This window comes from Psammomys obesus, unplaced genomic scaffold (genome assembly GCF_907164565.1).
Source record: "Psammomys obesus unplaced genomic scaffold, mPsaObe1.curated_primary_1811, whole genome shotgun sequence".
NCBI classification, from domain to species: Eukaryota; Metazoa; Chordata; class Mammalia; order Rodentia; family Muridae; genus Psammomys; species Psammomys obesus.
In genome coordinates, this window is record NW_026596091.1 from 6655926 (window position 1) to 6670611 (window position 14686).

Sequence of the window (14686 nt, forward strand, 5' to 3'; positions counted from 1 at the left end):
TTGGGGTATCCTTACCTCATGTGTTTTACACTGGGCCAAATAAACATAGTAACACTTTGGAATGAATCAAATAGCACTTCCAGTGCACAATTTCCATCTTGGGCTTCTTTTGAATGCCAGTGTTTTACAGTAATTCTGAAAAACCCTCTCAAAACAAAGAGGCAAACACTGAAGTACTGCATGCTTGATGAAGAAATGGTAACTCTAGGGGGTTACAGATTCCAAAAACACCTTTGTCCTTGCTCTTGGTGTTCAGCAGCCAGACCTGACAAGGCCACTGGCTGATGCTGACAACAGGTTTTCTCAGAAACAAAGTTTTCCTCATGTACATAAAATGCTACAATTATATCATATTCCATATGTGCACACTATTTTCAACAACATCCTACTTTAATGAACTTCAATTTACGACTCTGTTGAAAAATTTTAAAATGCTTCCTGTACAACAAATAAAAATCCACCACTCTTCCTATTTGATGTTGCAGAAAATCCTTGCTGAGCTGCCTGACCTCACTGACCACGTGCTGCGCGCAGCCTGCTCACCTCTGCTGCTCCTGCATTATGTGCAGCTGCTCCAGCTTAGTCCTGTGTTCAGACTCCAGTCTGCCCAGCATCTCCTTTATGACGGCAATGAAAGAACTGAACTGGCACAGTGAGAGACAGATATGGTGAGGACACACGGTCTTCATTGCTTAGGTAATCAATAAAGACAACTCAGTAAGTTAATCCCAACAGCCCCCTTCTCCCAGGGAACAGGACTCACGCACACAGCAAAGGCACAATGAGGGTAGTTCACTTAAACTTGGAACAGCAGAGCATGCGTCCAGTCTCTGTATAGAGGTGACGTGCTCGCTAATAAATCCTTTACGTTCCAGAAAACATGTCTTAGGGAGTGTCACATCGTTATTTATCTAACAGCTACTATTCAGAGGTTTTATGTAAGTTTACTACTGGCAGCACACACTAGTAATTTGTGCCAGCTAGAAAAAACTTCATTTAATGATACTTAAAAATTCTTGTTTGTTCAAAAAAAATTTGGCTAAAATAAGCTTTGTTTTCTGGAAAAATAGAAACATTAAATGTTCACAATTCAACGTTGATAATGGAAGTTCATAAAGTAATCAAATACTACAATTTAATGTAAGTAAACTTTCATTATTATAAACAATTTATTTGAATGATACCATATATCACTGAACTGAAAACAGTTTCCCCCACTCCATAAATCTTACAGGCATGTGTGAACACAAGTTATAATGCTTTCAGTCTTTACAACTCTTCAAATTATAGTTATTAAAATTGCGAGGTTTAATGAGGACATTAGACTCAGCAAGACACAGAAACTCACAAGACAGTAAACAGCATTCCTGGGGGAGTCAGAACTCATTCCCTGCCTCCCGCCCCTGTGCTCTCTCCACCACATGCTGCTGCCTCCCACCATGTTCCCCAGCAGCGACTTCTTCACTATGAGTGATCAACAGTGTATTCCCTTAAGTTTGCCATGACTGACTTTCTGCTAATTGGACTTCTTTATAACTAGGTATAGTGGCCGGGCACAGTGGTGCACACCTGTCATCCCAGCACTAGGATCTCTGAAAGTTCAGGGCCAGCCTGGTCTACAAAGTGATTCCAGCACAGCCAAGGTTACACAGAGAAACCCTATCTTGACAAAACAACAACAACAAACAAACAAACAGAAACTAGGTATAGCATGGTAACAAAAAAAATTATGTCCACAGCTCAAATAATGCAGAGTGAACCTATGCTCAGTAACTAAGTACCTATGCTCGGTCCTTCCAACACTGTCAGCACCCGGAAGGCTGCTTCCCAATCCTACTCCATGTAGACACTATGTACTCCCCAGCAGCATGCATCAGGCGGTTCCCACACACGCATGAATTGAAAGCATTCGGCAGGGCCCCTCTGTATCTGCCTTCATTTGCTCAACATTACATTGTGAGATCCAGCCACACTTTCTCAGGGCGCTTGTACAGAAACTCATCTGCTGGTTTTGGAAGGATCTGCCTACAAGGTAGACTTTGGCTGTCTTGGAACTCAGTTTTAAGAATGCTCCCATTATTAGTGAATAAAGGTAGCCTGCAGTACTTAACTGCCTGTACAAATAGAATCTTTTCTACCTTATATAAAATATATCTACAGTACTTAAAACTACAGCTGACAGAAGAGGGCAGCCTCGAGTTAGCACGTTTTATCATGAAATGAATGGAGACACAAAAACCCAAGGAAGATAACAAAAGGTAGTCAAATGATTTCAGCAGATAAAAATACCCCACCCCCAAAAGGCATAAAGCTATAGTAAATAGCATTTTAAAGAAAGCTGTGTGTACTAAATAGGTACCTGCGATTTTAAAATGTATTTTATTGTATTTTACGTTTGACTGTTTTGCCTGTAAATGTGTGCCTCCACCATGTTGCACGCCTGATTTCCAAAGAGATCAAAAGAGGGCATCGGGTCCCCTGGATCCGATTGTTATGACCCACCATGTGGGTGCAAGGAACCAATCCACTTCTTTAAAAGAGCAACAAGTGCTCTTAACCACTGAGCCCTTTCTCCAGCCAGAATATGTTTTAAAATATCCTAATCAGACATGATAAAAATATCAGAAATGACAAAAAGTTGAAAACTGTTTTAGGCATATTGTACTATTTCTTTTGTTATTCACTGTCTCCCATTTGCCAACCCTCACCTGACACCCAAGGTAAAAGAAAGCATTAGATCTAGGAACAAAGTTCAAAGGCTTACCTTACTACTTTAAAAGAAATGGAGGGGCTAATTAACTACAAATTTCCCTCACCTTCAGAACTCTCCCTGCTCAGCACTCCTCCTCAACGCCCAAACCTTGCTCTGCCTCAGCTCTTCTTTCTTCACTGCTGTGAGTCACTTTTCCATCCTAATTTTATACTGTCCCTGGCTGTCTACAGCTGGCCCTCATAAAACAGTAACTTTTCAGTCTTTTACATGTTTCATCTAACACCAGGTTCTACTGTTCTCTTTCATCAGCTTCTCCTTCTGGCACTCATTATGATGGGGCTCCAAGGAAGAGCACGCAGAAGAGCCAGCCTCGAGCCTGTACTTGCCAAGCTACCAGTGCACACAGCTGTGAAAGCCACAGCAAAAGGCGTGCAGAGAGATCATTCCATGTAACTTCTGAACACACATCTCCTTTACTACACCTTCAAAGTTAAATACTAAAAGCACATAGATACTTAAGTCCACCATTATTACCGTACGTTATCCCATCTCCTTATTCCTGAATTACTCCTTCTCTGTGGCAGGCAGGCTCTTAAAATGGTTCTCAATTATCCTCTTGTTTGTACTATTTATGTCACTACGCACTCCCCTATTGTTGAGTATGGGTAAGACGCAAGCTTTCTTCAAAACAGTAGACTATGACAAAAGTAACAGGGTATCACACATCCTTCATTACACAAAAAGACACTGTGCCTTCAGTCTGGCTAGAAAAGGCTGTTTAGGAAAGAGAACTATGTGTACAGAATTAACAGCAACATCTGGTAATACACAGCTAAGACCCTCAGCCCAATATTCCAAAAGGAGCCAAAGCCTGCCAACAACCATTTAGTAAGCAAACTAAGAAGCTGATGGGTCCCCAGGTGAAGTTTCAGATAAGACCCAAGTCTTTATTATAGCGGGGTAAGAAACGGTTGGTTACAAATTTAAACTACGCTAAACCCTGGTGTGGCTGACTCACAGAAAATGTAAGATTAGTAAGTATGTATTACGTAAGTTATGGTCACTTGCTAGGTAGCAATAACATCCAATCACAGTCTGTGACGATGCTCATAACAACGTGCAGCCCCAAATCTGAATTAGAGGCAACCTTAACATCGTATTCACCCTCCTCCAATAAGGCCTTTAATGTCTACCCTACTCCATAACCTTTATCAACTCTGTGGCATGCTTTACTTGTTTTGGCCACCAATATCTGTAACATAGTAAAAGCATATAATGCAAACAGCACACAGGGAAAGAAACAATATACATAAAGATATTCTCACCTGATTGAGGTTGAGATTGTTTTCAATACTCAGGGGAATGAGATGAGGCAGTACTTTTCCAGCCAACTGCTCTTTGGTAATCCCCAATTTCTTGTGAGTAAAAGTACATTTATAAATACCTGAGAGAAAATAGTGTAAGTTTTAGAAGTTAACACTCATGAAAATACTGTATGTACATCAAGTCTTTTGGAAACTGGTGTGGTAGAAATTTCCCCTTCTTAAAATGAGGATGCTCTTTTCCGTGTGGACCACAATGACTTTGGTTGTACCATCAGTCCAGGCTTAGAAAAACCATGCATATTTATCCTGTGCTCGTATGTTTAAGAGCACACAGAACTAAAGGTGTGGTTCCTATAATTCAGTAATCAGGTTATAGATACTTATCTATTTCAGACCTCATACTTAAATTTGGAGCATCTATTTCAAGCCATTTAAATATAGGTACAGTGAAGAATAGAGTCCACACTTTCATTTCTTCTACAAGTAAAACTCAGTACAGTAGCCTTGCCTCTTGTACTGTATACTACTTTATAGATGAAAATTATACACAAACACATCAACCAAGATTATATTACTTCTCCCCACTCCCCCAATCCTGGAAATCAAATCCAGAACTTGCCCATATTAGTCATGTTTCACTATAGCCCGGCCTTCTGGTTTATCAATGTCAAAAGTCTACTTCTTTTTTACTTCTTTTATACTGTGTTATTTATTTACTCATTCTATAAGTGCATAATGTCACCTACATACAAATAAAGTGCAATGATTTTATAACTTAAACAGTTTATTACACAACTATTATTAAGATGATATCAATGACATTAAGTTTTCGGCTACCTAAAATCCCCATGAGGACCGCAGGTTCCTTGGAGGGAATCTGTTGTAAGAAGGGTAGGATATCATCAAGTACAAACCACTTATCCAAGTACTCCAAAATCTTTCCTAAACAGACCAACGAATTCACCCGAACCTATTCAAAGAGAAAAACTGCATGTAAATTTGTCATGTAACGTTTTTATAATGTAAAATAAAATACTTAAATTTAGCCTTCAAATAGACATATGCTAAAATCTCAATAAAAACAGATTTACTAAAGTAGATTCTATAAAGCATGGCTTTATTAACAAAAGAAATTCACTCATTTACTGATTTCTCTGACATGTTACAGAAAGAACTGCAGACTGCTTCACACATTCACTCATTCATTTCTATGGTGCCAGGGAATGAAACGAAGGCCTTGCACCTATGAAGAAAGCTGTCACTGAGTGACAATCCCATCCTCTAGTTTGTATCAGGACTTTAAAAGCTTTTATATTTGTTTACTAGTAAAACTGAGCTACAAAAGGGATATATTCCACCAAGTGGCCAATTTCATGGTGATTCAGCTACTTTATGTGAGGTTCAACTCATTCTTAAAACTAAACATTTTAACTGAAAATATCCATATTTATCTATGGCATACATCTATATGCTCCCAATCTCATATGAAATTATCTATATCTGTCCTATATTTCTAAATACATCTTTAATATACTTACTAAAGTCCAACATTTGTAAGCTTTTTTTAATTTTATATATATATAATGTTGTGCCTGCCTGTACACCTGCACGCCAGAAGAGGGCATCAGATCTCATTATAGACAGTTGTGAGTCACCATATGGTTACTGGGAATTGAACTCAGGACCTCTGGAAGAGCAGTCAGTGCTCTTAACCTCTGAGCCATCTCTCCAGCCCCATTTGTAAGCTCTTAAAATTTTTAACTCATTCAACTTTTGATACACATCATACCCTAGGTGTAGCTCCAATTTATTACATTTATTGACTGACTGACTGATTGACTGTGGGTGGTTGTGCACATTCCACAACATACAGGTTCTCTTCTTCCAGCAAGTAGATTGTGGAGATCAAATAAGGTGGTCAGGTTTGACAGCATGAACTTTTTACCCACTGAGGAATCTTGCTGGCCCTTTTAACTGGGATTTCTATGGCAGAATACCTTGGGCTACAGAGAAAGTTCAACCAGCCTAGGCTACAGAGCAAGCTCAAGGCCAGACTGGGCAACTCAGGAGGACCACGTCCTATGATAACAAGAAGTGGGCCGGGGCTCAGCGCAGTGACACACATCTATAAATCAGCACTTGGGAAGTAGAAACAGAAGGTCATGAAAGCAAAGGTTAACCAATATAGCAAGTTCACGACCAGCTTCAGCCTAGGCTACTTTAGAAACATAACCTGTACACAAAAGGGGAGTACTTCTCCAGCATGATTAAGAGCATAGATTTAATGTTGAGTATCAAGTCCTTCCCCAAGAAACTGAGTACCTTTAAGACATGTCCACAGTATTAAATAAACCATATATCACTAAAACTCCAGTCTGAAAAAACTAAGCAGAAAATAATTCCATTAATATTTGTACAGGAAATGAATCATTTTCCATTTCTGAAAAATATGGACAACTATTTTCTGAAATTTAAGCACAGAATACCATAAATTCTGAAGGTTTAACCTGTTCTCGGAATCATTTTATTATAATGAAGAACTAATGCACCTGCTGGATATATATTTAAAAACAGTTTAACTTTGTTTTCCTTTATGGTGTATAAAATACCAGATAAATCACAAAAATATTTCTTGAAACAGTTAACCTGGCTATGTATTATTTTTCTTCATTTCCAAGCAATTTCAATGAATTATTTATGTTTTAGGCATTTCCTAACTACACTCGCCAGAACCTAGAGAATAAGTCTATAAATACAATACAGAAATTCCTATCTGCCACACAAAGGTAAGCTTGGAGCACTGTAAGTGCCATCTAAAATGCATTTTCAAAAGTGAGATATAAGCGCCTATCTATTCCAAAATTACTACTCTAAAATGTATTCACTACACATCCTTATGTGGAGCATGTCTTGAAGGCCCAGGGCCAGTTAGCATTCCTAGAAGGCACAGACATCAATGGGCACTCGCACGTGTACCTCTGTACCCGTGCACCCGACTTCTACCTGCCCCTGCACACTTATTTATATAGAACTGAAACAGGTAAATTCACAATGGCATAAACCATAAGGCTTCTGAAAGAATCAAAACTATTTTAAAAAGTCAATCATAAAATCAGGACTTTCTGGAAGTATTAGGTTGTGCTCAAAGCCATAAGCAGTTAATAACAAAGTCAAAATAAACCTATTTCAGTAATAATTTTTTTTCCTGCTACTTCAGTATTGTTATGTTCCATCTCAGAGCTTTTCTACCAAGGAACAGCAACTGAAATAGATTAGATGTCTAGAAAAGTAAAATCATGTCACTTACACTGCTTTTGTCTATAAGTCTATTCAGCTACTAAGGCATGTTTTTCTAACTCATACTCCATGAGATAAAGATGCATGAGGCTCTTCAAAGATCTAGTTTTATTAAAAAAAAAAAAAAAGTATTAAGTTCTGGGAAATACACATTTCATGAAGGGCTGAAAAGACAGCTCAACAGGTAAAGGAGCTGCCAAACTACCAATGTGAGTGTGAACCCTGGGGTCCCACAGTGAAAGGAGAGAACCAACTCCCATAAACCACATGCACACTATGGCACTAACACATGCATGCTCACACGGCATGCACGCAAATACATGTACAATAAGTTACATGTAAAAGTGATACTACTATATATGTTACCTACAACAAAGGCAAATTATATATTAAACCAGAAGAAAGTTTATTTGCCAATGGGAAAATGATGTCAACTAGTGAGCAGTGAAAGACAAACTTTAACGTGCAACTACTTACAGCAAGGGAAGATGTTTGTAAACAGGCATTTTTAATTCTTGGAATCAAAGCATTTTTCATGGACGGGTAGTCTATAAGATTTGCAAATGTTGGGATGATGTTTAGACAGAGCTCCTATTGGAAAAATAAATATGATCAGTCTTAAGGAAGGCACTCACCTTCCTCTCCCACACTCAGCTAATTTGTCACAGTATAAAATAAACTTCTGACATTTTACATTACTTTGTCCTCACAGTAACTTAAAAAAAGAAAGAAAAAGAACAGTTAAAAAATGACGCCGCTATACAGAACCTGTGACAGTGCTTCAAGAGGTTATCATTACAACTAGTTCTGCACTGTTGTTTCCCCTTGAGACATTGCTTTATGTAGTGCAGGCTGGCCTCAAACTTGCACACCTCCTGCTTTTAGCCTAAGGACTAGGACTACAGGCCAGCACCTCTAATGACACAGTTATGGTGCTACAGAGAGCTGAAAAGTACAGGGGAGTACTCTTTTTATTTATTTTTTTCTTTTTTGAGACAAGGTTTCTCTGTGTAGCTTTGGCTGCCCTGGACTCGATTTGTAGACCAGGCTGGCCTTGAACTCACAGCATTCCACATGCCTCTGCCTCCCTGAGTGCTGGGATTACAGGCGTGCACCACCATGCATGGCTGAGGTGAGTACTCTTACCCACTTACCCCTTTGTGATTTAGTTACAAAGAAAAAAAATTAACTTTATACTCATAAATAAACTTAGAGAAAGACAGAAAACATCATAAATGTGACTTGAAATACATGGCAGAAACAGATATATCCCAGGCACAGTGTTTTTCAAACAAATTATCATGTAGCCCAGGCTAGCCTTGAATTCCTGGTCTTCCTGCCACTTTACATCAGCGCTGGGATTGCAAGTGTGTGCTACCACACTGAACTCCACCTTCTTTTCTTTTCAATTCTGTATTTGTGTGCCTGGATGTGGGTTTATGCCTGTGAGTCCAGAACAAAGTACTAGATCCCATGGAGCAGAGCTACAGGGAGTTGTGAGCAGCCCAAGCAGATGCTGGGAACCAAACTTCTGTTCCCTGCAAGAGCAATACCTACCAGGTGGGCGGCATACATCGTTAATCCCAGCACTACAGGCAGAAGCAGATGGAGCTCTGTGAATTCATGGCCAGCCTGGGCTACACAGTAAGACCACCTCCACACAGAACAACAGCACCTGCTCTTCACCTCTCAACCATCTCTCCAGACCCCTCCAGCCTATTCTTCAGTTCGAAGTCAAAACACAGTAGTAACACTGAATCATCCGTGTAATTCAATAAATATGCTAACTACTGAGTTGCATGTAAAATGTTAAGATTTAAATCTAGAGTATGCCTTACTGTTTCTCCCCCTGCCTCCAGCCTTCATAGAAGAAAAGCAAGCAGATACTGCACCTGGATCTGAATGGAAGGGGCCTCCAGAGCTCTGTAGACCATTGGCAGGACACTGTTCTTTATCTCATCAGGAGGGGTTTTGGTTAACAGCAAATCCATTTTTTGTAGGAAAATTAACAAAATCTATGTGAGGAATGGGAAGATGTATTAAATTTTATAATCTTTAAGAATTTCAGTATATGGCAAAATTTAAAGTGTTTTCAGAAGAATAAGTTATGTATTTGATACTCACCATGTTGCTAGCCTGAATGCATGTAAGACAAAAACACAGAAATCAAGTCTCTTACATTTCTGTAGCAACACTTAAACTATTCTCAACACAATCATTTAAATTAAGACTAACCTCAAAATATCTACAGAAACATAGGACTCCCCTATAAGTTCCAACTATACAGAAAGCTACTGTGTTCAAAAGGAAATAAAAGCCAAAGAGAAGCAAAGTTAGAAAGGGAAATTTTATCACTCGGCTTCTATAAAAGTATTCAAATGAAAAGATCTGTAAAGAAAAAAAATATATCTAGAAATAAACATTTTAGTTATTCCTAATATTTTTTTCCTAGCTCCCTCTACATATCTAAATTGTAAGACACACACAAAAATACTTGGGTGAGGTTTTTTTTATTATTTATTTTTATTTATCTGAGTGTTCTGCTCACAAATATGTCTGTGCACTATACCGAAGCCAGAGGGTGGCACTGAAATTCCTGGAACTGAAGTTACAGGAGGTTGTGAGCTGGGACTCACACCCAGGTCCCCTGCAAGAGTAGCCAGTTCTCTGAACTGCTGAGCCACCATCCACGTCCCAGAATACTTAGTTTTGCCAATGCTAACTTAAAATCTTTCAAGAAGGCTTATTAACTAAAAAATAATAATAAGAGGAAAAAGAATACAAAAGTACTTTAGTTTTATTCCCTGTTGAATACCATATAATTTCCTGTAAACTTTCCTGTAAAATACTGAGACAAAAGCAACTTAGGGAGAAAGTGTTCACTTAGATCATAATTCCAGATGGGTTCAGTGTGATAGGGAAGTCAGGGCAGCAGGAAGTTGAAGCAGCTAGTCACAGCCACAGAGAATGCCAATTAGTGCTCAGCTCTCTCCTTTCTTCAACACAGGACACAGCCATCAAGCGTTGCTGTTGCCCATGTTCAGACTGGGGCTTCCCACCTTAAGTCATCTACTTAAGAAAAGGCCTCACAAGCACAGCCACAGGACAACCTAATCCAGTGAGACTCTCTACAGAGTACAGGCCAGTACTCAAAACTGACCATCATCACAGAAAGAACAGGGTCAAGTAAGAACTGGAATCATGTGAGCCTTGGGATTTTATCATGACCAATGAACAGTTTAGGTGACGTTGTGATGCCACCAATCCTTCCTCCTGACACTGTGACAGATGTAAGGGTGCCCTTCTTTAAAGCTTATAGCTCTGTCCTGACCTTTCCCTGGTTAGCAGGAGCACTTCCCATCCCAGAATGCCTTCTATATTCCCCTCTTTAAAAAAAAGAAACTGGGGGATAAGCCACAGAACTGGCAGCAGGCCTCAAGGCACACACCCTTGACCCCAGCACTCACAAAGCAGTAGCAGGCAGATCTCTGTTAGTTTGAAGTGAGCCTGGTCTGACTGCGCCAAGCCAGTCAGACCTACATGGTGAGGACTTGCTTCAAACGATGGGGCTAGAGATTATGCACTAACAGGAGGAGAGGGACAGAAGGAGACAAGAATCACTCAAATGTGCACTGTTAGAAAATGTCAGGATGATCTTTAACACCTTATATGCTTAATTTTAAAACCTAAAAAATAAGGCAGGAGGGATGGCTCAGAGGTTAAGAGCACTGGCTGCTCTTCCAGAGGCCCACAACCATCTATAACTAGATCTGGTGCCCTCTCCTGGCATGCAAGGCAGAACATAATAAACAAATAAATCTTAAAAAAATAAATAAATAAATAAATAATAAACTCTCCATTTTCAAGGGATCAATTACAAAGAACACAAAGCCATTACACCAGACAGTTAATAACTGACTAATAAGCTACTGTCAGTCAGGAGCAGAAACACCTAATGGTATTTAATATATGCCGACAACTCAACCTTTGAAGAAGTGAGGCTAACAGAAGCTTTCAGATGATAATGACTAATACGTAGTTCTAGAAAGGAGATAAACCCAGATTCAAATTTGGTTCTTATATACTGCTACATTCCATAACAGACTCTACATAATTTATTTCACTTACACATAAACATTAGATATATACGCATTCTATCTGTGTACATATACAGAGTTTGCTTTTTCACAGGCATACAGACTGCATACACACATATATTAGTCCCATGACAGTTTACACATTTTCCTCTTTTAATCAAAGTATTTATTAGCAAGAAAATAAAGAGAAACAACTGACATAAATCATCTATAAGCTAACTGCTAGAATAGGAAATCAAATAAAAATATCTAAAACTTGATTTTTCCAAACTGCTATCTTTCAATTAGGAATCATGTAACACATACAAATTTGATTGCAATTCATTTTCTAAGACAATGACTTACGAAAAACCACAAGCATTCATTTGCTAAGTTTAAGTATAATTTTAGCAATGACTCAAACGACTGTAAAATAGCTTTCTGTCTGGAAAAAAAAAATCTGATATACCTACCTTGATTTACAACATCATTTAAAATTTTTTACTTATTTTTATTTGATGTGTATGGGTAATTTGCCTGAATGTGTATGTCTGTGCCTGGTTCCTGGAATCCAGTTGGATCTTCTCGGACAGGAGGTACAGATGGTTGTAAGCCACTACATGGTGCTAGAAATTGAGTCAGGTCTGCAAGAGCAGCCAGTGCTCTTAAGCACTAAGCCATTCTCTGGCTCCACTCACTCAATTTTTAAAACTCAAAAATAGTCACTGTTTTGTTCTTAGTAGTAGTAGTTACCACAATAACTGTATAAATATTCAGAAGTACTTACAACATACCTGGATTGGCTCCTGCTGTTTAAATACAGGACCAAGTTCAGGTAAGATTAATTTGACATATTCTTCTTTGGTGCATTCTTCAGCAATCAGCAAAACATTAGGCAAAACAAAGGGTACCATGTCAGGGTTTACAAATTCTGATGTCAAGCAGGGCAAAATTCTCTGCACGATGACACGCTGAAAGGAAAAATGAAAAACTTACAAATATAAAATTATTTCAGAACTTCAGTATTTGCACTAAAGTGTAAAGTGACCATAAAGCTTATGCTTGAAACTGAAATATCTTTTAGAGCAAAATAAGACTAATTACATCAAGACAAACAGCACAGGCTCAAAATGTGAATGAGTAAAACAGGCTCACACTCACTCCACCATTAGCAAATCTCTAACTAGTGTTCACGGACTGTTTTTCCTCTTAATCCTGTCATACTTATGACACCTACCACCTAACTAAAGCATTATCCTGACTTTCTAATTGGTAATTCATTGATGACAACCATACCTATGTTTACTATAATGGCCATGAGAAGAATGAAGTATTCCTGCTTTCTGTTCATTCTCCAAACACCTCAGTAAAGGTGTAGACAGACAATGGCAGTGACTGGCAAAGCTTTGGAAATGATTTTAGATTCAAGAATTAATAGTTTTAAACTAGTATCTTCTTTAGCACTCATTGCTTTTAAGATGGTTCTCAGTATGCAGCCTGGCAAGAAGTTCACCTGCCCCTGCCTCCCAAGTGCTGGAGTAAACCACAAAGGATGTGCTACCAGGTGCAGGCTCACCAACACTTTTAATTCTCTTTTACAATCACTGCTTAGCAAGTCGTGGAGAATAAAGGAGCTGGGAAGGTCTGCATCAATACCAATGCTTCCCTTAACTGCTGGTCGGGTAGTGAGCTCCACCGCCTGTTCTGTCTAGCACAGGTAGCCTTAACACAGGCAGCACCCTAAGGTTCTAAATCCTACTTCTTTTGCACCCTACCTAAGCTTTGGCTTCAATTTGCAGCATGTTACTGTCATTTATGGACCTCAGATAAAGTTGTTTTACTTCTTTGAAAGAGTGGTTCATAGTAAAATTCAAGCACACATTAAATTTAAAACTCCTGATGACATAAAACTCAGCAACGAACCTTAGGCAGCTTTGGTAGAACCTTTGGCAATCCTTTGAAGAACTGTGATTTCTGGAGATTATCTCTTTGGAATAAGGTATCAAAATATTGAAGTGTTACGGCACCAACATCATCAAAGAATGGAACCTAAGATTACAGAAATTGATTATTTTGGTAGATATTCAGTTAAAATTATTAGTATCTAAAATTACCAAAACAAAGTGAAAAAGTATTCAAAAACATTCAGCAACAGTCTAAATATTACATTAGATTAAAAATTACACTTAGAAAAACCCAAATAAATTATTTCTTCAAGTGCAAATCATCAATGCCTGTGGGTCAGCTGAGCACTAACACTATTTATAAAATACAGAAAATTAAAATAGCTTCAAAAGCTGTGGCTAGCAAGATGGCTCAGCAGCTAAGAGCACATGTTGATCTTCTACAGGACATGAATAAAACTCCCAGTAAAAACATCGGGCAACCTCTGCACTCACACACCTTCACACATACACATGCAAATACAGCATTAAAAACAATAAACAAAATGTCTAAAAAGAGAATACCCTGAAAACATGACAAGGACTAGCTATTTACTAAGTTAGAGACAACACTTTGACTTTTCTGGGCATCCAGAATGTCTGCCTCCCTGACTGCGACTATCAGGGTCTCTGTTTATTTGAAATCTTAATTTTCTTCACATCTGTGTACATCAATTCCTCAGCTACTTAATGTTAAAAGCTGAATATTTAATACATTCAAGGGCACAGAGAACATCTAAGAACAAAATCATGCATTGTAAAAAGCTGTATTTCTTTTCCCCTTTTTCACATTTCCTTTTGTTCCACCATCTCACACACAATGCACGCACCTTTGTCATTTGATCTGCATCAGGTCTTACAGTTGGAGTTACATTTAGTAGTAGCTTCACGTGTTCACGAACTTCCTCGGGTATACTTGTAAGTGAGCTAGACCCTAAACGACTCAGCTGTTGAAAAGAGCAAAGACATATGTGAGTGTAAAACACTCCAAACAGTTACGAGCCCTTTCTCTCAGTGCATCCTTTGCTGCACAGACTCTGCTCTTTCAGCATAACTAGAAACATCTTCAATACTCCAAACATTTCCATTTCCGAAGATGGGCAATATTTTAGATACTCTAATAAATGCTACAATGAAAGCTGTAGTAACTGACATAATCATTATTTACAGAAATTATTTTCAGCCAGGTGTGATGACGAACGATTGTGATCCCAGCACTCAGGTGGCAGAAGCAGGCGGATCTCTGTGAGTTCTAGGCCAATCCAGTCTACAAAGTGAGTCCAGTACATACAAGGCTACACAGAGAAACCCTGTCTCAAAAAAAAAAAAAAA

General features: G+C 38.6%; 1 protein-coding gene across 2 annotated transcripts in view; it reads right to left on the bottom strand.

The window, feature by feature from the left end:
* The window catches only part of Scyl2 (SCY1 like pseudokinase 2), a 48183-nt gene that overhangs the window by 7429 nt on the left and 26068 nt on the right, over positions 1-14686 (bottom strand). For both annotated transcript variants that reach the window (XM_055627801.1, XM_055627802.1), the window contains 8 exons: positions 14185-14301; positions 13335-13460; positions 12206-12382; positions 9228-9350; positions 7813-7926; positions 4876-5008; positions 4039-4157; positions 544-644 (listed from right to left, as the gene is read on the bottom strand). In XM_055627801.1, the coding sequence (XP_055483776.1) occupies positions 544-644; positions 4039-4157; positions 4876-5008; positions 7813-7926; positions 9228-9350; positions 12206-12382; positions 13335-13460; positions 14185-14301 (1010 nt within the window). The remainder of the gene's footprint in view (positions 1-543; positions 645-4038; positions 4158-4875; positions 5009-7812; positions 7927-9227; positions 9351-12205; positions 12383-13334; positions 13461-14184; positions 14302-14686) is intronic.